Source organism: Haliotis cracherodii, unplaced genomic scaffold, assembly GCF_022045235.1.
Source record: "Haliotis cracherodii isolate W230 unplaced genomic scaffold, xgHalCrac1.p SCAF_5, whole genome shotgun sequence".
NCBI classification, from domain to species: Eukaryota; Metazoa; Mollusca; class Gastropoda; order Lepetellida; family Haliotidae; genus Haliotis; species Haliotis cracherodii.
Window position 1 is genome coordinate 9,816,668 of NW_027266308.1, and position 24,221 is coordinate 9,840,888.

A 24,221-nucleotide genomic window follows, 5' to 3' on the forward strand; every position below is an offset into this window, starting at 1 on the left:
TGCTGAGTGTGGTGTTAAACAACAAACAAAACAACAACACCTGATACTACTTGTACTGGTAGGCTATCAACTTGACTTAACTTGAGCTGACATTTATAAGGGATTATCCAAATATATACCAAATTTGGTCAAAATCCATATATAGTTTCCAACTTTATGGCTTGGGATAGACACTATGGTCTCCATACTGAGCTAAGAAATACCGTCCCACTTACACTTTCCTTAACAGTTCCAAGTCTCAAGCCAGTCATACCCGACTCCCCTACTGCCTTAACAGTTCCAAGTCTCAAGCCAGTCATACCCGACTCCCCTACTGCCTTAACAGTTCCAAGTCTCAAGCCGGTCATACCTGACTCACCTACTGCCTTAACAGTTCCAAGTCTCAAGCCAATCATACCCGACTCACCTACTGCCTTAACAGTTCCAAGTCTCAAGCCAATCATACCCAACTCACCTACTGCCTTAACAGTTCCAAGTCTCAAGCCAGTCATACCCGACTCCCCTACTGCCTTAATAACAACAACACAATATATTCTGAAAGCTTTTAATAATATCTTAATTCAAAAAGGAAACACTGTCTCAGACAGACCTGTCTTCTACGCCTGGCGTATATTACAGAAAACTTCCACGTAATGATGCTGTAGATGTAAACAGTATAAAGCCTGAAACGTAGGACAAGACAGGGTATAAGTTAGATGCTATATACAAAGCATGAAAGTGAACCTCTGGTTCTCAACAGTATGCACCTTTATTCTGCTGCCTGGAATCTATAATGCCGACAATATACAAAGTTTTGTTCATGGTATATACAGAGCATATTTACAGATTGTCCGTTGTGTCATTGACATACATCACATCAGCCTAACATTTGAAATATCATCATCTATAGCTTCATGGACTCCTTCGTGGGAGAGGAACAGGTCCAGCATTTGAAATACAAAAAATTACCAGGCTTCAATCAGGACCACAGACTTTACAATCCGCTGGTCCTGACTAAACTCTTCAGGCCATCATTAAAACAAACTGCAACTTATTGCAGAGACCATATACCGATATATGGTCTCTGCTTATTGTGACAAATAAATCGGCACATAAATTTACAGCAGGCCATAAGGACCCATTCAAATTTAAACTGCAGGTCAGGCACGAGATCTTCCTGCCATAGGTCTATGCAGGGCCTTATTTCAAACACAGGCCTTTGATGTTTATCACTTTGGTGAAAGCCATGAGCATAGGTGTGTTGCTGACAGCAGTGGATAACTATGGGGAACCGGGAAGATCCCGGGACAAGGGGAAGCTACTCTGCACAGTGATGTGTAATGAAGTGAGTGAGTGAGTGAGTTGAGTGTAAGACCAGTGAGTGAGTTGAGTGTAAGACCAGTGAGTGAGTTGAGTGTAAGACCAGTGAGTGAGTTGAATGTAAGACCAGTGAGTGAGTGAGTGTGTGAGCGAGTTGAGTGTAAGATGAGTGAGTGAGTTGAATGTAAGACCAGTGAGTGTGTGAGTGAGTGAGTGTGTGTGTGAGCGAGTTGAGTGTAAGACGAGTGAGTTGAGTGTAAGACCAGTGAGTGAGTGAGTGAGTGAGTGAGTGAGTGTGTGAGTGAGTGAGTGAGTGAGTGAGTGAGAAAGTCAGTTGAGTGTAAGACCACCTTGAGCAGTATTTCAGTATCACAACATGTCATCTCGATGTGGGAGGAAAGCCTAAAGTGATGCAGGTCTCAGACATGGACCACTTTTGTGAAACCCATGAGCACGGGTATGATGCTGACTAACCTAGTAACAGAACACACATTCATCGACTTCTGTCACGCCCAAGGGATGCCACTCTGCACTGGCACTGCACTTAAAACGACTGGGCCACCTGCGTCCCCAACAGTTAAGGAAACCACACAAACATGCCAGTCTTGTTATGTGGCAAATCAGAATTCTACTTATCCATTTCTGATGAATTCATTTTCATCACGTCATACGGTTTCAGTTTAAACTATAACTGAGAGTAGGATGCTTGGGTAGTGGAAATTTCTGACAATAAAGTGTCACCACATGACCACATATATAAGCATGATTTATTTTTGTCTGACTACTTCCATGTAGCGTATGCTTCTACCCTGACACAGTCATGAAGACTGGCGAAGACTCACAAGCGATGATGGCATCTAAAAAACAACTGATGTTAATTATTCAAACAAGAACATAACAGGATTGGAAGAAAACAGCATGCGGTTACACAGACATGATAGATAACAACAGAATAACAAAAAATGGATTAAAAAAAATGGATTTCAAAACTAAAATCATTTTCAAAAAAGGATGCAAAATGAAGTATGACATTATAGCAATGTAGTAATATGAAAAAATTGTGGTGTTCTTTAACTTCTTTTGAGTACAATATCTTGTACTCATGAATGATTGGGGCGGTTGGGTAGCCTAGTGGTTAAAGCGTTCGCTCGTCATGCCAAAGACCAAGGTTCGATTCCCGACATGGGTACAATGTGTGAAGCCCATTTGTGGTGTCCCCCGCCGTGATATTGCTGGAATATTGCTAAAAGCGGCGTTAAACCATACATACTCACTCATGAATGAATGAATGAAACCAGTGAAAATTCGGGTCAGAATAGGCCTTCACAATCCCATGCTTGTCGTAAGAGGCGACTAACGGGATTGGGTGGTCGCTGACTTCGTTGATGTGTGTCACCGACCCAAATTGCATGGATTGATGCTCATGATGTCAATCAATGGATTGTCTGGTCCAGACTTGATTATTTACAGACCGCCGTCAAATAGCTGGAATATTGCTGAGTGTGGCGTTAAACAACAAACAAACAAACAAAACAAACTCATAAATGAGATGAGGTGAAATGGGGATTAATGCTGCGTTACCGATTATTGCACTAACATAGTGATATGCATGCATGTGTGTGGCTGATTGTTCTAGTCTTGCCAGGATATGCCATATCTTAGCATGGATACCCCACTCACAATATATTGACTCCAAGCGCTTGCTTAATCCTGATAATGTCGAGCACCAGGCAGGGTAGCACAATTATCTTCAAACATATCCATGAATGACCACATTTCACAATACGGTACTCATGACAAGGTGATCATCATCATTGCCCTAGTCTCCTCATTATGATGCTCATCATCGTCATAAACAAAATCAGAAAACTTACAAATATACTACTCAAAAGAAGTTAAGGATCACCTGATTCTTTCATATTACAATAGTTAATCTCTCATGCCAAGATAGATTAACATTACCAATATGAAAGATTCGGGTGATCCTTAACTTCTTTTGAGTAGTATATTATTCAGTCACAATACTGACATGTTATCAGTCATATATACCGACAGAAGGACCAACAAAAATAAAACACTTCAGCCTCAAAATCATGATTTCAATACTTTGTGGTATTCATATCCGTACTTAAGATCTAAATGCTGTTTTAGCAGTTGAGAGTACTGCAAATACTGGAGTGTTGTACGAAGAGTAATTGAATGTGGTGGACGTGCCTCACTCCGGCTTCAACCCATGTGAGAACATTCGGCAGGAACCATGACAGTTCTGGACTGGTGGGACTCCAAAGAGCCTGGATCCATGCACAACCATAGCTTTGTTTGGATCCTGGTTCAAGTGACACTCCAGTAAAAATAGCACTCTCATCAAAGTCTTTTAAGATTGTTATTACCAGTTCTTGAATCGATTTGTTGCTTATGTCTCAAATAGCATCTCAAAAACTGGAAACGCCTAAAAGCATAAGACTTTGCCCTCCTCTTATATCCCAAGTCATAACAGCCCCCTGATTGCATAAAATACATAGAGGCCACAAATCTATGCACAACTCCCATAAAGAAGAGATATTCTGATTGGTTGTTGGTTTCATGTTCATGAGCGAGAGAAATTCTGTGCTGGTAACTAGAGTCTGGTATCAATGACATAGTAATAAGAGAGTTTGCGATTGTGATGGCACCTCTGACACAAAGCTATGGTGGTAAATGGGTCAAGGTATTAATGACAGAAGATTGGAAGCATAATACAGTTGATAATGGAGAACACTGGCCTCTCATCATATGACTTCTATTTAAATACAACTTTGTGTTTCTGTGTGCTGAAAGACAGTTTCACCACTGCATGATCTGCAATGCTTGAATGAATCGAGTAGAGCATCACTCAACTGGCCACAGCTGAGAAATATCCCCCAGGATCAATATGCTTAGAAATGTACATATCACAGATATTGAGCCAGGTAAAATCCAAATTGACACAATGCTTCCCTCCATGAACCCACTGGAGCTCCTGATTCAAGATGCTTCAGGACATAGATTTCAATACTTCCAAGACACAGTTGATGAAATGTTCCAAAATACTTCCATGTGATGCTCTCAATGCTTCCTGCACTGCTCTCAATATTTCCATGAACTGCGCTCAATATTTCCATGAACTGCGCTCAATGCTTCCATGCACTGCTTTCCATGCACTGCTTTCCATGAATGGATTAAATACTTTCAAGTACTTGTCACCATGGACTACAGTTTGGCGTTGACAGTGACGGTCTTGGCATCTACATTGATGCTGACGGAGGGCAGTGGTGGAACATCAACAAATTTGGCTGAAACAGATATGAAAATAGTGTTTCACCTGGTACAAGAACAGCATCTCTGTTGCCTATTCTAGAATATATGTCATTGCATCAGAGTTTTACTGTATGGGAGTGTCAGACACAAGGAGTGAAACGACACATCAGTGCATTGTGAGTTTCTTGCGTTGATACGATCCACGATTTTTTTAGACAAGATGATACTTTCTAAAATATATTACTTACTACTCGTTTAATGATCCCCACCCCTTCTCAGCGTTTTTGTCAATCAAATATTGAAAAAAGTGTTGTAATTAGCCTTTCAAGTTGACGACTAAAACCAGCCTTTACGAACATGTGTCTTTAGCAAGCTGTTCCCTTGGACCCTGCTCTAAAATATTAATTGTCAAGAAATTTCCATGTGATCTGGCGTAAATATGAGTATAGCGATACATATCGTATTGTGACCTTGATGTATCGTTGCACCCCCATAAGCTACGTCTCAGATAGTTTATCGCTGGTAGTTTTATATTCCAGCTACATGACAGCAACCTGTAAATGATTGAGCCTGGGCCAGTAAAACCAGAGATTAATACTATGTTCAATGTCCCATGATTCAGGGGCACAAAGACATGCAGTCAATCAAGTCACCAAGAATGACCACCAGGGTTCCGTTGTACAAAACAACCTTAGCACCTCGACCACCGTAAGTCTAGGTTAAGGTATGGGAATTACAATCACCTTAGCGCAAAGATCGCTTTGTAAACGTTTAGCTGCCTCTTACATCAAGCGTAGGTTGTTGGGACCTCTGCTGACATGGAATACCCAGGTGTGTGAGGGACTCAGACAGCAGGGAGCCCTGAAGCAGGCAAGCTAGTTTGTTTTGATGTAAAAGCCTGCTGTCAGGAGTATATTATATAGTCTAGCAATATCACAGGGCCTATGAATAACTCCGTCTGGAACAATGTTGAGGTCAACGCACTGAGCACTGATAATGCAAGGACAGGTTCATCATCACTCACCAATTTCATCTGTGATTTTGGACAGTGGAACCATGTTAGGGAAACTGTACGTCACACCATCCCTGAAACGAGGGTTGAGAATATTGAGATGATGGAAGATGGAAGAACAGATGGAAGAGAATGTCCTCAAAATCAACAAATTCAGCAGTCAAATATACACCGAACATCAGCAACAAGCTGAAGCACTGGTAAAGGTAGGGTTCAATCTAGCTCTGGGATACCATCAATGTTTGAAATAATATTACAACCCAACAAGACAGTCAGGCTGGTGACCCATAAATGTTGCCTGTCCATCTTCAGACATCATAAATCGCATCTTGACTCAGATGAAATAATGCTAACAATTACTTGAGAATCTACAAGGAGTTATAATAAAACTGAATACATAAGTAGGCTTTAAATTATCTGCCAGACAGTCGGGTAGGTAAAGGAATATTTCATGCAACCTGACAGAAAAGTTACCAGCCATGAACGGTTGAGTGAGTAAGTATTGTTTTATGCAATATTCCAGCAATATCACCGCGGGGGACACCAGAAATGAGCTTCACACATTGTACCCATGTGGGGAATCGAAGCCAGGTCTTTGGCATGTCGAGCGACCCCACACTTGGCTACCTCACAACCCCTCCCAAACTGGCACACACTTAAACAAACACGATAGTCAAATGCTGAGATTGTCTTTTCAGAGAAGGCAATATATATATCAGATGTAATGAATTACAGCTATTGTTACCCTGCTTGTCTCAAAATTTATTTGCTGGGCCCAAGCCCTTCTGTTGAAGTTTACATGTACCTTTTCTCTCTGCGGACTGCTCCCATAATGAACAGCGAGTGAAGTGCGTTGGTCATCATGTCAAGGGAGAGCACTTCGTGATATTTGATCGTCCCATCACGGAGGAGACGTGCACTCAACAGCTGGGCTTCTCGGGTCATGACCTTTGGGGGTCGGGCCAATGGTTTTCCATTGACCCCGGGGGTCATGGATAACAGGTACCGGCACATGATCTGGTAGGGAAAAATAATAATAATAATATGAAAATTTACTCATATTCAAGAAATATTAGATTGGTTTGATGCACAAACAAACATACTGGCATGTTGTGTGAACTGATGCTCATGAACGCATCACATATGTGACCCATGATTCAAGATGCACAATTTGTCTCAAACAGGATTAGTGTCTAAAGTTTGAAAATCATGTGCAGCATATCATGATAAAAAATAATGTACACACTTCTCTACATGTTTCTATGTTTCTTTTGGTGTTAAGTTTATATACATGGAAGGTGTCGTTTACGGACGATCCTTGACTATCAAAGTCCACGTCCATCCCGACACAGATCATACCTACCCAGTAGCCGAGGATGAAGGGTTCGAACATCTGACTGTAGAAGGTGGTGCACTTGTTGGTGGATCTCTTCACCTGGACCTCACCACCCTCAACAATGACGCCACTAGTGTGGATCAGGGTGGCCAATGCGTGGTCAAAGTCCTGCAATTACAACAGCTACTGTTAGACACTACATCAACTGGAAGGCTACAAATGTCTTCAACTAGTGAGGAAATACAACATGTATAGTACCTGGTATACCAACATTGAAAATTTAAAAATAAATTGTATATTTTTTTTATATACTTATATTATCTCACACAATGCATTTCTTCCTTGGGTGGAAATGCCCTAGAACAAAGTTTCCAGCTTCAAAAAACATTTTGCCCAAACACATCACAGCATCATCCTGGACATAACCAGGCATAGATCAGTGTCTCACCTGTTTGGCGTCCCCTGGCAGGAAGATGAAATCTTTGCTCAGCAGTCTCTCCAGGAAGGAGTACCCCTCAAACATCTTCTCTGTAATACAGGGCACAAACTGTACAGAAATTGTTCCAGCTTTTTAAAAAACTAAGAGAATCAGAGATTATTAGCACAAGTTTCACACTTCACATTTTCAACAACTTTCTGGAACATGGCGCAGTGTGACTATAGAACCTGGAAGGTGCTTGGATGTGAGAAAATCAAGTCTATCAACAGTGACCTTATTGATTCAGTCATTGACATGGATTGATGAAACCTTAAAGCCTCCATAAATACACTCCTATAGCATTGGCTTCTGACTGTCAGAGAATATTGTTTTCAACCACATCATCATGGCTGACTGTATGTACTAAAATCTGAACCAATTAATACTAGCACAAGCAACAAGCCACACCCTCGGGTAGGATGATGCACATTGTTTGTTTGTTGTTTAACACCAAACACAGCAATAATCCAGCTATTTGAAGGCAACATGGTAACAATTGAATCTGGACCAGGCAATCCAGTGATTGATGTTGTGAGCAACGATCCACATCGCCATAGTATGAGGACAAGCTATCAGCTAAGTCACCGAGCCTGACCACCCGGTCCATTTGGTCGCCGGTTGCTGGGGAAGAGTCCTTACTTGGAATCCCCATGTGCTGGTTACTCTACGTGCATAAAGTCCAGGGTATATATTGCCCTTGAATCCCAACAGTCAGGGAGAAAGTAGATTGTACAGGTACAGAAACAATGGGATTAAATCACCGTCACCTTACAAGGAGTGGACCCCTGCATGACCTCAACTTTCACACCAAGAGCAGTGTTCAAAATTAAGCATGAAAGTCAAGTGGTCCTTATCATAACTGTAGCGTTAAAAGCTGAAACTTAAGAGTGTCCTTGGCCTTAAATACATTTTCGCCAGTCAAGGGAGTTAACTGATTGGATAAAAGTCCACTTCCAACCTTTGCTGAACTAGGCTGGAATTCCTGAGTTACATTTTGGCTTGAGTAACGAGTCTGTGCATAGTCCAATCAAAATCGCGTAAAGAAGTAGACATCTGGTTCGTAAACAACATGGATTTCAAAAGTGCAGATTTTGGTCGACTGTAGGATTTGCAAAGCATGTGTATCACCAACTGGGCATCGACAGACATGTTGCAAATCTTTTCATGTTTTTAATCCAGGTGCTCAAGTGATTTGATGCACTTCACGGGGTAAGATTTGTTTTATTACAATATGGATCTTGATTATCTAACAGATCTTTTATACTGGGTGCTGCCATTTTGTTCGAGGCAAATGCAGCTGACATCAGTGATGGAATCTGACTGGTCAATAGAAGGGACATAACATGTAATAGCCACTGGTGGCGCTACGATCGACCCCAGAAACTCCAGCCTAGTTTGGCAAGGGTGGGAACTGTCAATGATAGAATGGTTGGCTGATTATCCCCCCTTTTGGTCAACTTGCCTCGTGAAGTCGACTTAAATACTACAGCAGCAAATCTGAAGGACCCCAGGACCACCCTTAACTTCAAACACTGAAGAGGCTATCCCAACTGAGTGAGTGAGTGAGTGAGTGAGGTAGTGAGTGAGGTAGTGAGTGAGTGAGAGAGTTGGGGCAGCAGTACAACAATGTCAGAAATATGAGAACAATATATTGCACTTACCAACCGAGAGAGTCGGTTCCTCACAGGAGTTGATGCACACAGCTATCAGGGCCACCCGCACAAACACATGCATCAGCTGGTTCCGGTACAGGGACAGCATCAGGTGCTGCGCAGCAGTCATCATCAGCTCGTCCTGCCGCTTGACGGTGGGCGGGAAGGAGACAGCCATCAGCTCCACCACATCCTCCGAGGTCACACACACAATGTTCTTGTGCAGGACAAGGTTGGCACGGATGATTGTTTCTGCATTCTCATTGGCTGAAGAAAGGATTGGAATATTACACAGATATTACACTTGAAAAAGTACTTAAAGAAAGTCTTCAAGTGATACCCAAACAGAAGACCTGAAATAACATGCAGCATTCGAAATTCAGAGACCACTAAATTGTGTTGAGTACAAGCAAATATCCAATAATGGTAGTCTTCACTGACTAGTAGCAATTGAGGGCTGTAATTCTGAACCAGTTCTTAATGCTTCAGTTTTGCTTCAAATTTAACAGAATAAAACTGACAGAAAATGTAACCATTGTAAACATTTGTATCTTGTTTACGCAGGACTAGCTCCAACCTCTGAGGACGAATGAAAAATGACAAATCTTACAAAAAAAGAATTTCTAAGGATGAACATGTGACTAAGGATGCAATGGAATTCCCTTTTCACTGATGTCACAGTGTATCACAACCTCTTCAATATCTTGATTGAATGCATCTGGCTAAACAAGGACTTATGTTTAGAGAACCCTATGATGCTAGGCAACAACACAATAAACATGTTCACTCGGCAGTGCTTGGGATTTACGCCACTTTCAGCAATACTCCAGCAATAGACACCAGACATTGGCTTCACACATTGTACCCATCGCAGGAATCAAACCCGGGTCATCGGTGTGACGAGCGAACGCTTTAACCACTAGGCTACCCGACCACCCTACAGTGCTTGGAGTGAGGGCAAGATGGCTAACTTTGAGATAATATCACATGCTTCATTGACATATACAGAAAAAAATTAAATTCAGAAGAATTTACATGAAAATAATTGTGTTTAAGATCAGGAAATGGACAAGCTCATTTTATTGTGTGCCTAACATTTATTTAAACTTATGTCAAACATACTGACATACATGGGAAGATAGTGAGAGATGAAGCCAGTGAGTATGGTATTACGCCTTCTTAAACAAAACACTGACATACATGGGAAGATAGTGAGAGATGAAGCCAGTGAGTATGGTATTACGCCTTCTTAAACAAAACACTGACATACATGGGAAGATGGTGAGAGATGAAGCCAGTGAGTATGGTATTACGCCTTCTTAAACAAAACACTGACATACATGGGAAGATGGTGAGAGATGAAGCCAGTGAGTATGGTATTACGCCTTCTTAAACAAAACACTGACATACATGGGAAGATGGTGAGAGATGAAGCCAGTGAGTATGGTATTACGCCTTCTTAAACAAAACACTGACATACATGGGAAGATGGTGAGAGATGAAGCCAGTGAGTATGGTATTACGCCTTCTTAAACAAAACACTGACATACATGGGAAGATGGTGAGAGATGAAGCCAGTGAGTATGGTATTACGCCTTCTTAAACAAAACACTGACATACATGGGAAGATAGTGAGAGATGAAGCCAGTGAGTATGGTATTACGCCTTCTTAAACAAAACACTGACATACATGGGAAGATAGTGAGAGATGAAGCCAGTGAGTATGGTATTACGCCTTCTTAAACAAAACACTGACATACATGGGAAGATGGTGAGAGATGAAGCCAGTGAGTATGGTATTACGCCTTCTTAAACAAAACACTGACATACATGGGAAGATAGTGAGAGATGAAGCCAGTGAGTATGGTATTACGCCTTCTTAAACAAAACACTGACATACATGGGAAGATGGTGAGAGATGAAGCCAGTGAGTATGGTATTACGCCTTCTTAAACAAAATACCTGTGTTGGGAACAGAACACAGGCCTTCAGGTTTGATGAGCCACAACTTGAACCAACCACAGAAGCATTACTGTTTATCATTTTGTTTATAAGTGAGTGAGTTTGGTTTAACTCTGCTCCGAACAGTATGTCTGTCATACCAAGGTGTGTGAGCTTCATGTAGGAGGTAAGTGATGCAGGACTTCACCACTTTGGTGAAACCCACAAGGACAGGTATGGCACAGACAAACCAAGAAACTATCAGAATGAAACCTGGATTCAATCCCACAATCATAGGATTCTGACAAGCCTAAGGGACACAACTCTGCACATTATACCCCAGTACCTTACATGTTTGAGCCCATGTACCCCTGGCCAGTGTTTAAAAGATTTTGCTTAGTGCTGTATTTCACTACACTGCAACACCTTTTATTATGGTATGCAAAGACTTTTGCCATATTCACTGGTTGAGTGGCAGTCACATGTCATTCGATGAAAATATTCACTCCAAGTCAGTTTTGATAACTTACTAAAAATAAAATTGGAATTATCAGGAAGTGGTATTCCCCCAACCTAAGCGAGTCATTTCCCCGTTGGTTGGAATCTTGTAACATTATTGTAGCTTACACAGTCTGATGGGTTGTCTCAATAAAATAACACACTTATAGACTGTATTTATGGTCCTGAAGAAAAAAGCAAGCAACATAACTTCATCCTTGGTCAATATTACTTTTCCCATTTCCATAAAAACAGGTACAGTGTCTATAATTGTATAGTATTGACCTCATACAAAGTCTATTATTGTTTAGTATTGGCCGAATACAAAGTCTATACTTGTATAGTATGGACCTCATACAAAGTCTATTATTGTTTAGTATTGGCCGAATACAAAATCCATACTTGTTTAGTATTGGCCTGATAGAAGTCTATTATTGTCTATAATTGTTTAGTATTGGCCTAATAGAAGTCTACTATTGTCTATAATTGTTTAGTATTGACCTCATAGAAGTCTATTATTGTCTATAATTGTTTAGTATTGACCTCATAGAAGTCTATTATTGTCTATAATTGTTTAGTATTGACCTCATAGAAGTCTATTATTGTCTATAATTGTTTAGTATTGACCTCATAGAAGTCTATTATTGTACAGCATGACATACATGGCCAGGTACTGACCTTAATTAAAGTCTATAAACTGAAAATTGTGACATACATGGCCAGTCGATATATGCTCCCAGGTTGGATGCCTGTCTCTTCAGCCAGTCCACTTCTCTCACCAGCTGTCTGACTGACACACCATTGGGACTCTGCATCAAGACTGCAGCGATCAGGGACCAAGGGGAGATAACCATGTTTTTCTGGTGCCGCAACACAATGCTGTGCCCGAAACGCTGCAGGAGTCGTTGCTCCTCAGTTGTCAGACTTGCAATGTACCTGCATAGAGAGTGAGTGAGTGAGTGAGTGGAGTTCAATGCCGCTTTGAACAGTATTCCAGTAATATCATGGTGTCGAGAGACATAAGGTAGACATTACATCAGACGAGGGACAGTGTCAGCAATAACCCAAGTCATGATCGTACAATGATACTCTAGACCAGGTCCCTGCTGACAGTTGGGATTAGGATGTCTACTGGTATATTTCTGTGTTCAGTGTGCAACTCAAACGGCGTGCATCGGGAGTAAATAAAAGACATACTTTAGGTCAACCTACCGCCTATATGTAAAATATTTCCTTTTCCCTTTTTGGATAAAATATTTACAAAACTGAAATACCATGAGTGTGCAATATTATGTCATATCTCTAGATTAGTTGTTTCCCAATTTCAGTCATCAAAAATTCAATCTAAAAATGGAATCTTTTTACTTGTATATTGTCAGGCAGAGTTTTCTTTCTGATAACACTCCTATCAGAACCACATAAGTTACCAGCCAGTGTGTCATATCTGTTGACTCACCTCGGAGCCAGGTTGTGGGAACTTCTATCCAACTTCCCATCAGCAAATTTTCGTATTGAGACCGGCTCACCAAAGAAAATATGTACATTGCCAAAATCTTCAGCTAAAATGCTTCTAGCTTTCAAAAGACCCTGGAAATAGAGTTAGTGGACAGATGTCAATTAATATTTTGACAATAACAGTTAGTATGCTTACTACAGTGGTCAATATAGCGCTAACTTGCTTATAGCCCATGGTAAAGCATGGCTCCCAAAATTTACTAACATTTTTGATAAACTCATGTATTCCAAAGAAACGATGTTTTCCCCCAATCTCAGAAAACATTAACAGGTGATCACCGCGATCACGTAACACCGGAAATACAAGTCAACAAATCTGAAATGAAGTACGCATTTTAATTCTATTATTATAATATCTGGTAAAAAAATTGTTCATTGTTTATCTGGACTAATGTTTGAAATATATTTTATTAATTATATTCAAAATTTCATTCAATAATAATAATAATGTTTACAATAATATTCAGTATATTCTCTGCTCATACAGAGACTATTTCTCTGCTCATCCTCCCGAGGCAAGGGGATTTACAGACTATAAAGGAAGGTCCAGTTTCCACCCATTTTGGAATTCCGAAGTTACATTTTGGCTGAACTAACGAGTCCATGCATAGTCCAATCAAACTTGCAAAACGAACTAGACATTCAGTTCAAAAACATGGATCTCAATGTGAAGATTTCGTCCGACTGCAGGATTTGCAAAGCATGTGTGCCGCTGCATGTAATTTGCTGCACTTCGCAGGGTAAGACTCGTTTTGTTACAATATAGATTTTGATAAGTGATCAGATCGTCTTGACTGGACGCCATTTTGTTTGAAGCCATTGCAAGTGATATGAAAAGTGGAATCTGCTTGGTCAAGAGCAGGTACATAAAAGGGACATAACTTGTAATAGCCACTGGTGGCGCTACACACAAGCCTGGAAATTCCAGCCTAATTCGGCAAGGGTGGAAACTGGACTTTTATAGTCAGTTAATTCTCTTTAACTCACAAAAATGTTCTCTGCTTCACTTGATATAGAAGTACAGTAAACTACGGATATAACGAACTCACTTTTTAGTCACGACTATATGCTGTCGTTATGCTGTATATATGCTTATAACGAATTACGGTTATAACGAACTAAAATTAGTAGTCCCTTTGAGTTCGTTATAACAGTAGTTTACTGTATTTACTGTCTCATAAACATGGTCAAATCAAGAGTATGGTGACTATTTGTGTTTGTATATCTGCAGTACTTACAGAGGTAGACTCCTTCGGTTTGGGGACCCCCAGCAGCTCATATGCATAGAGTGACTCCTCCAAGATGCGGTCGTAGCTGACACTGACGGGGATCACCATGATGTCGGGGATGTGTGACTTGAAGTACGGCTCCAGCGCCGCCGATAACATACCTGGCGACCAAACAATGCCAAGCCACAGGTGTTACAGCAAATTCATCTAATTGACTCAGCAGAATATACACAATAACTACAAGTAGATTCAGAATCATGAATCTTGATCATGTGGATAACTAGATACTGAAGATTTATCCTTTCCTGATCATCAATGGATTTCTGATGACATAGTCGGTTATTAAAAAAAACAGGTATGTATATGCTTCTGGCTTTTTACTTGAACCGACTTAAAGAGTGTTGATTGTATGTTTAATATTGAAATAAATCTTCAGCTATTTATATCTTCTGAAAAGTTGTACCTTGCTTAGCATTATTTATACTGTTCATTTAACAAGCATTTCATGCACACTGATGCAATATGATTGGTTGGTTTGTTTGTTGTTTAATGCTACACTCAGCAATATTCCAGCTGTATGACGGCGGTCTGTAAATAATCGAGACCAGACAATCCAGTCATTAATATCATGAGCATCGATCCACACAATTGGGATATGATGACATGCATCAACCAAGTTAGCGAGCCTGACCACCCGATCCTGTTAGTCGCCTTTTAGGACAAGCATGGGTTGCTTAAGACCTGTTCTGTTCCAGAATCTTCACAGGTCTCATGCAATATAAAGACAGCAGTATATGTCAAGCAATGTTTGTTTGTTGTTTTTTTTAGGCCAGCTATAAGACAGCAGACTGTAAATAATCGAGTCTGGACCAGACAATCCAATGACTGACTTCATTAGCATCAATCCACACAATTGGGACCAAGAGAGCGAGCCTGACCACCCGATCCCATTAGTCGCCTCTTACGACAAGCATAGTCGCCATTTACAGCAAGCATAGGTTGCTGAAGACCTATTCTCTACCCAGAATCTTCACGGGTTCCAATCAATGAATGGACACCCTATCTCAATCTAAGATTGTTTGTTTGTTTTGTTTGTCTTTTAACACTGCACTTAGCAATATTCCAGCTGTATGATGGCGGCCTGTAATCCAGAGATTGATATCGTAAGCAATGATCCATGCCTTGGGGTATGTTGACACACAATCAATCAAGTCAAGGAGTCTAATCATCCATACATAAATCGCCTCTTACGACCAGCATGGGTTGTTATTCCAATTCTCACCAGCAATCCCAAAATGACAAGCATACTATAACCAGTGTTCCGGTTTACCGGTAATTACCAGTTTTCAACCAGTATAATTAGGCTTGGACCGGTAATTCATGTGACTGCCAGTCCCTGTGGCAAATAAAGTACCTTATAAAGCTTTGCTGTTGAACAAACATTGGCGATATTCTAAAAAGTTTTTTTTTAAAACAAATTCAGCTTGTGTGTTACCATCAGGGTTTCCCCATGTCTTTTTTAGTACAAGGAAATAATATTTTGCTTTGCTTTGAGGTTAAATATATATTTGTGGTGACTTAGCCTCGAAATATTTTAAAAAAAGAAAAACTTGTGACGTGTAGATTTAACTAAGTTACTTCATAGATGACATCATTGCATTGAACACGAAGTTGACTGATTTAAAACGAGGTAATTTTCATACGTTTTTATATATGCTGAAAGTTGGGACTGACAAAAATTAGTGGGGACTGGTAATTTTTAGAGTTGCCAGTCCATCTGGTTTCAAAAGCCAGTGCAAACACTGCTGTAACATGTTTTTCCATACAGTTAGCAAAATTCCAGCTCTATCACAGTGGCCAGTAAACATTCAAGCCAAGGCAAGTGGTTGAGCGAGTGAGTGTGTTTGGTTTAACGTTGCTTTTAACAGTATTACAGTTATATTGCGGCGTGTCAGCTTAGTGTGGGAGGAAAGCCCGAAGTGATGGAGGTCTCAGAGGTTTACCACTTCGGTGAAACCCACGAGCACGGGCATGGTGCTGACAAACCTAGAAACATAATCGGGACTAACCGGGATTCGAATCCACAATCATAGGTTTCTGGCGTGCCCAAGGGATGCAACTCTGCACAGCGAATTGCGGCGCCTTAGACGACTGGGCCAACCATGCCCCCAAAGTGGTTGATATTATGAGCAGGAGTAGGAGTACAAACAATCAACCAAGTCAAGAGTGACCACCAGATCCAATCAAGTTACTTCTAACAAAAAGCAATAGAATATCTCACCAAATTTTGGAGGGTACGACTTGGAGGTCCTGCTCCTTGTCCCCTCGACATAGAACTCGATGGGATGGTCGCCGTTACAGATCTGAGTCTGTACATACTCCGTGAATATTGCCCAGTACAACTGGTCGTCGCCGAAGCTGCGACGGATGTAGAAGGCCCCAGAGTTACGCAACAACAACCCCACAAACTTCATGCCCATGAAATCTGGAGACGGAAACATTACATTGAGTACTGTAGGGCAAAACAACCAGAGCGAGCGAGCAAATAAGGCTTTACGCCACTTTTAGCAATATTCCAGCAATATCACGGCAGGGGACACCAGAAATGGGCTTCACACATTGTACCCATCGCAGGAATCGAACCTTGGCTACCACTAGGCTACCCGACCACCCCAAAAACAATCCGACTGCAGGGTAGTACTGGTGTATCTCCCTCACAGTATTATCTCCCTGTATCCATGACTACAAAATGGCAGCAGCTGATCATACTGAGCAATATTTACTTTAGGCCACACTTTTTGTAATTTTATGTTTCACAGATCTATTACAGCTTTTCCACATAAAGTCGATAAAAAAAAATATATAAGAATAAATAGCTATGTCAATCATTCATTAACTGATATGAAAGTCATTCTGATGTAGTTTTAAACTGCAGCTGGCTTTTTCAATCACTGACAGTGATGTAGACATGGAATCTATATACAACATTTTAAATTGTATAACAAGCCTATACAGTATCTATATTACAAGCGGGAGACATAAGATATTAATTTATTTCTTTTCCAGCTGCTTTTCAGGAGAGTTGGCAGGCCCATTAAACGAAAAATATAAAATGTGTGGCCTGAACCTGTGTCAGTCACTGTCAAACACTTAGCTCTCAATATATCGCAATACGCATCACAATACATTTACCTATACTGCAATAAATTGCAATACAACTGTTTTGCCAATACACAGCCCCCCAAAAGAACCATGATATTAGCTCAAATATCAAAAACTGGAAAATGGAACAAGGAGCTCATGAGAGTAATTAATGTACTAAAGTAACTACAGTCTTGTTTGGATGGGTAGATTTCTGTACCTTAATACCGAACATAAACAGGCAGTTCCTAATGGAATTAATAAAGGTGGCACTTTACATGTTGTAAATATTTTTACACTGTGATGTAAAGATTGGATGGTAGACTGAGGGCAGACACATACCCATGGCGGAGGCGATGACAGGAAGGGGGAGGTCGTAGCTGTAGAAGACATAGGACATGAGGAGGAAGTCCATGTAGCTGCGGTGGTTGGGCATCAGTAACACCGGGTACTCCTTCATCACGCTCCGCACCTGCACACAATCGGGGAAAACACTAAATATTATAATTTTTTCTTATCCTAAGGTTACCATGGTTACCACAACCTAATTGTGAAATTGTTGACTGACAAAAATGCAGAGAACATTTGACATATGATTCACACAGTTTCAGTTGAAAGATGTCTGAAATCTGAATATTAGTAGAGAAGTCCATCACAACCTTGAAATAAAATGATAATAAAACAGGTGGAATGTGGTTATTTTACTCTGTGGATGTCACTTACCCTCTGAACCCCTTCCTCGTTGATGTAGATCCGTCGATACAGCTGCTTGAGGGTCTTAACCAGGAAGAATGCGAAGCCCCGGATAGCCCCCATCCTGAGAGTGTGTGCCATCTCCTCCAGCACCGCCTCGGCTTGCTCCGTCACCTCGGACACCGGCAGCTGGGTCTCCTGGCACACCTAGTGAGAGAGTGAGTGAGTATGGTTTTAACGCTGCCTTTAATAGTGCAGGGTTCCATTGTTTTAGTCATTGAATATTTACTATATTTGGGTGTTGATAGTTTTCTTTGGGTATTCAATACATTTTTAATCTATTTGGTCAAGCTGGTTCTTCTTTAACTTGTTTTGAAAAACATATAAACTTGAAAAAGCTACAATTTTTACAGTCAAATTCCACACCTGATTAGCATGTATTACAACAGTTTGGACCCGTGAAGATCCGGGGTAGAATAGGTCTTCAGCAACCCATGCTTGTCGTAAAAGGCAACTATGCCCTATGACGCGACTAAGGGGATCGGGTGATCAGGCTCGCTGACTTGGTTGAAGCATGTCATCGATCCACATTGTGTGGATCGATGCTCATGACATGATTAACTGGATTGTCTGGTCCAGACTTGATTATTTACAGACCGCCATCATATAGCTGGAATATTGCTGAGTACAGCATTTATTGACAAACAAAACAGTTTGAGACTAGAGTTATTTCCCTTTGGTTTGAGTTGCCACAGGGGGAAAATGTCTGACTTTGAGGTGTTCAGCAATATTTTATTCATTTCTGTTACATGGATTAATATAATCACCATTAATGCTATTTCAATAGTTGACAACTATTGCAACTATTGCAATAGTGACTCCACAGTCCCCACTACTGACAAGGAAATGGCAAATCAGATTCATTAAACATGTCACAGAGAAGCGGAAGTGCACCTGATCAATCGCATATTTCACTCTGTCACTCTTCAGCACGTGTTCTTTAATCTCTTCATGGGATCTTGGTTTGTTCAGTTTAAACTGTGGAGTGTCTCTTGAACGTAACACAAACTTGACGTCACTGGTGTGTCGCCTGTCTTCCAGTGAGTCTGTGAACATGTCCTTGTGTTTGGCAGACACAAGCTTGGGATCATCTGAAAACACAACATAAAGATTAAACAGGTTAAAACTGGTACAGTCAGCATTTGAAATAATTTTAAAATCCAACAAGATAGTCGGGCATTTATGACCCATAAATATTGCCTGCCTGCACTTAGACATAATAAAAAAAATTAAATCGCAAAAAAATATATAAATCGTGTCTTGATTCAGTTGAAATAATATCGTTACTTGAGAGACCATGAGGAGTTATAGTCTTAAAATTATCTGCCAGACAGTTGGGTAGGTGAAGGAAAATTTCATGCAACCCGACAGAAAAGTTATCAGTCATGGGCAGTCGGGCAGGCAGGCAGGTATTTCGGACACTGGGTATAGTGAGTTTCTTGTACAATAAAGTATGTAGGTTATACCTAGTGTATGAATTAGTCTACACAGTTCACTGGCCAGGCAGGCTCGTTAACAATAATGTTGCAAGCCCTCTTCATATTTTACTTGCCCTACTTTACGCCTACAGCCTACATGTATCCATAAATTGTCTCTACTTTGTACAGCCTACATATTTTGTAGTTTGGACAGTGACATTTTGATTTTTCCCAGAATTTCACTTCACAGAAAATGATGAACAACGTCAACATGTGATATGGAGCCCACCATTTGCAACAAGTATTAAAATAGTCTGGAGACCATTATATTGAACAATGGCGTGAGGTGAGGTGAAATGGGGTTTAACGTCGCGTCCAAGATTATTGCACTTATATAGCGATGTTCATGCATGTGTGTGTGTGTGTGGCTGCTTGTACTAGGCCAGACTGATGCTAATATATAGTGCTAGCTCACTGAGATAGCATGCTGCAGTTTAACATGAATACCCCACTCAGACACAGTATACTGACTCCGAGCCGACCAGTCCTTGTTTTAGCCCCTTAATGCCGAGCGCCAGACAGGGTAACAACAAGTACCATCCTGTAACGTCTTTTGGTATGACGCGGTCGGTGATCGAACCCTGGACCTTCCGCTCTCCGGGCAGATGCTCTACCACTAAACCACGGAGGCAGTCTACTGAACAATGGCAAAGCTGCTTGGCTGCTTGGTACACTATGTTCATGATGTTTGTCTGATGTTTGTGTTGGTTCTTTGGACTTTCGCCACAGTGCAATCATCATGATAACTCATGTACAAGTACATCAGTCATAATCAGAGTATAGCAAAAAGACCAGTTTACAACTTTGTGTGGGTTTCCCATAAAGTACGAAATGAAAACAAAATGACAACAGACTTTGACATTAAATATCGCCACACCTGCCATGATGATTCGTAGGGATAAATATGTATTGACTAGAATTTTCAACTGGACAGACGAGCCAGTTTTACATAAATGTTAATAGCCCAATTTTAAAGTCACTGGCATTTGGCTAGTCGGCAGGCAGATATTTCAAACACTGGTTATTCCACATGACTCTTCTACAACTTAACATGCTTGACATCATTAATGGACGTTATTTCATAAATTGTCACGGGACGGAAAGTGAGGAAGGGGTGACCTTGTTCCAACTTTCTTAATCAATCAAAAACAATAAAATAAAGAAAATATTAAATAACTTAAATATTCAACATGTTAAACATCATTTTTTGTGCTTTTTAAAACTTGTGATTTGGCTGGTTTATTATCGTGGTTATCGAGTAACAAACCCACAAGGCAAATAGTTTCTAACTGATAAGTTTAAGTCACACTTTTAACATGCTAGAGCGGCATGAGAACTGAGCCTGGTTCATCTACACATTGTGTGACATGTGTCACATAGCCATCAGGGGACATGAGCTACTTGAGATACACATCTGACATATATCCCACTATCTATACAGCTCATGTTAGGCAGACAGAAGCCATGCAGAAACTAGGCTTCACACTGATGAACCTTTCAAGGCACCAAGACACAGCAAGGTCACAGCTTTTAATTAGCCTCAGGGTCACCAGATCTGGGTTGTAAAAGACAGAAATATTGTATCTCAGACATACCAATAAAGCAGGCATTTAAACAAGATTCTGAATGCCCCTGGCAATAAAACTATGTAACAAAATCATCATTTTGTAAAAAGCTGCAATTCTTGTTTAAGTTTATTATTTTTAACAAGAGGTACCGGTATTCTAACATGATTTGTTGGTTTGTTTGTCGATTAACGCCGCACTCCAGCAATATTCCAGCTGTATGACGGTGAACTGTAAATAATCAAGTCTGGAGCAGACAATCCAGTGATTGACATCATTAGCATCAATCTATGCAATTGGGATATGATGATATGCATCAACCAAGTCAGCGAGCCTGACCACCCAATCCCGTTCGTTGCCTCTTACATGCATAGTCACCTTTTACGACAAGCATGGGTTGCTGAAGACCTATTCTAACCCGGATCTTCATGGGTTATTTTTGAGCATGAGATTGGATTAAAAGCCCTTCCTATTTATTGGTCCTGTTGTCAGTGAAATTTCGGTTATCTCTACATAATCTAGCCATAATATTAGTTATAAGTTATTGATAGTAACATGAAATGGGAATTTAAAATTTCGATTTTGGATTTTTAAATGACATTTGCCATAGACTTGGAGCCGAATATCAGACTCTGAACATGTCTCGATAAATCCCTGTAAAACAGTATGACTAATTCAATTGTAGCATGAAAGACAAACAAAACTGATATTCTATTCTGCAAAGAAACTACAGACTGGACCATTTCAGACATATTTTAAAGTGTTCACTAAATCACTAAGGTTTGTTTTAGAAAAAGAAACTCACCAGGGCCCATTTGCACAAAGCAATCTTAGCACTAAGACTATTGTAGGCCTATGTTAAAGTATGGGAGTTACAATCATCTTAGCGCTAAGATCGCTTTGTGCAAGTAGGACCAGATATTTTAAATATTATTAGTAGCTTCAGCATGTTCAGAGCATGTTGACTGTTAAGCCAAATGATTTTGTTTGAAATCAACCATTGTTAGCCGTGCCACTAGTTCAAGTCCAAGTCCTAGTGGAAAACCATTTTTACATTGGCATATGACAACTCTTTCAAAGAACCTTATTACTGACTTAATTCAAAAACTTAATTTCTAACTCAGCTGGGTCTTAACCACTAGGATACCCCACCAAGCTCTGACAGAAGTATCAGCTGAGGTCTGCTACTTTGTACATTTTGTACATGGTGTTTGAGAAAAATGTTTCAGGAAGCTGGTAAATATTAACAATTTAATATGGTTAATAACTTCTTTTTTTATTTTAGAATACTCAATCACTCAACACCACCTGTTGCAAGAACTAGACCTGTCACAATCAGTTGATATTATCAGCACAGCTTGGCAGAAAAAAAGATCAACAGCTTTGTCACACAATATAAATCAATCTTTGGCTGTATCATGTGTATATACTGTATGATACATAATTATGATGATGTGACTGAAGCTTTAATAATGCAAATATTATTATCATTATTATTATCATTATTATTGATGTGACTGAAGCCTTAATACTGCAAGTATTATTATTATTATTATCATTATTATTGATAATGTGACTGAAGCTTTAATACTGCAAGTAATATTATTATTATTATTATTATTATTATTATAATCTTTATTCAGGAAGTTTGACTTGACATGTTTGATGCCTGGGACAGAATGACTGAACACCCAATGCATTACAAAGCATGCTAAAAACTGGATGAGTGAGTGAGTGAGTTGGGTTTTAACGCCACTTTTAACAGTATTACAGTTATATCGCGGCGTGTCAGCATAATGTGGGAGGAAAGCCCGAAGTGATGCAGGTCTCAGACGTTTACCACTTCGGTGAAACCCACAAGCACGGGTATGGTGCTGACAAACCTAGAAACATAATCGGGACAAACCCGGATTCAAACCCACAATCATAGGTTTCTGGCGTGCCCAAGGGATGCAACTCTGCACAGCAATTCATGGCGCCTTAAACGACTGTTTTTAGTACAATTTTTGCTGAAAAAATGCCCTTAAATCGACTTTGGCATTCTAACGTGTGCAGAATTTATATAAGCACTTCAAACACCCCAGAAAGCAGGAACCCCAGAACTGCAGTTGATCCAAAGTTTGCTGTGGCACCTAATACTTTATTGTATCAGGTAAAACTACATTGGTAAGAGAGAAATACACAAATAATGACAAATTACGTGAAATGGATATTGAAATAACTAGAATAAATACAAAACATTCTAAAGACGCAAAGCTGAATTAAACAAATAATACAAACATAGCCATGGTGATAAACACAATATGGAAATCTGATGTAAGACACCTGTAGTGTAATATGTTGATAATGCACGTATTATTCACAAGATCTATGCACAAAATATACATCATTATCTGCAGTTATGTGAGCATGGAGAGAGTCAATAATCCACGTGAGTAGACGCAGATTTCGCTGCCAAGAAACACTCTTTGACGCTAGTCATAACAGACATTATTACAGCAATTTTGGCAAACACCGGTCGCTCTCACTCAGTGAAACTTAACTTCTTTTTTTTGATCTGTTGACACCTCCAACACTAAATGCCAGAGATTATTCACTTTACCTTTCTTTATCCAGGAATTCCGTGACTGGTCTGCCATGGTTTCATATACCGACGTGATCAGTTGATAACTAATATACTGCATTTACATGCATCAAAACACTTCACGTACTACCCTACCGTCAGTTCCTGACCATTGGCCACTAATATCGCCTGACACCGGTAAATACTATTTACCATCCAACAAACGTACAACCCATATTCCAGAAAAGCGTCTGTTGACATTGACTAACTTAGAAAACAACTTTATTTTTTTTGTGAGAGAAATAGTCAGAGCATCTTTCCAATAAAACATTGTTTCCATTTATTTAAATATATTTATGGTCCATAAATAAATGAAGTAATCAAAACAAACATGACACAACGAAAGCTTGATCACGAAGGATATGCCAATGTGACGCACTGTAACAGACGTTCTAATGGAAGAGGGCCTCTTTTAATTATTTATC

General features: G+C 40.1%; 1 protein-coding gene across 1 annotated transcript; it reads right to left on the minus strand.

Annotated features, from left to right (window-relative positions):
- Positions 1-1,569: 1,569 nt before the first annotated feature.
- On the minus strand, positions 1,570-23,915 carry LOC139443025 (dihydroxyacetone phosphate acyltransferase-like). Its single transcript, XM_071223947.1, has 14 exons — positions 23,776-23,915; positions 19,025-19,221; positions 18,101-18,277; positions 17,720-17,849; positions 16,518-16,721; positions 14,246-14,397; positions 12,949-13,079; positions 12,208-12,428; positions 9,063-9,320; positions 7,372-7,451; positions 6,951-7,091; positions 6,393-6,604; positions 5,600-5,661; positions 1,570-4,610 (listed from the first exon to the last, which is right to left on the minus strand). The coding sequence occupies exons 1-14, from the start codon at positions 23,855-23,857 to the stop codon at positions 4,528-4,530; spliced, it is 2,130 nt and encodes a 709-aa protein (XP_071080048.1). The 5' UTR covers positions 23,858-23,915; the 3' UTR covers positions 1,570-4,527.
- Positions 23,916-24,221: the final 306 nt, after the last annotated feature.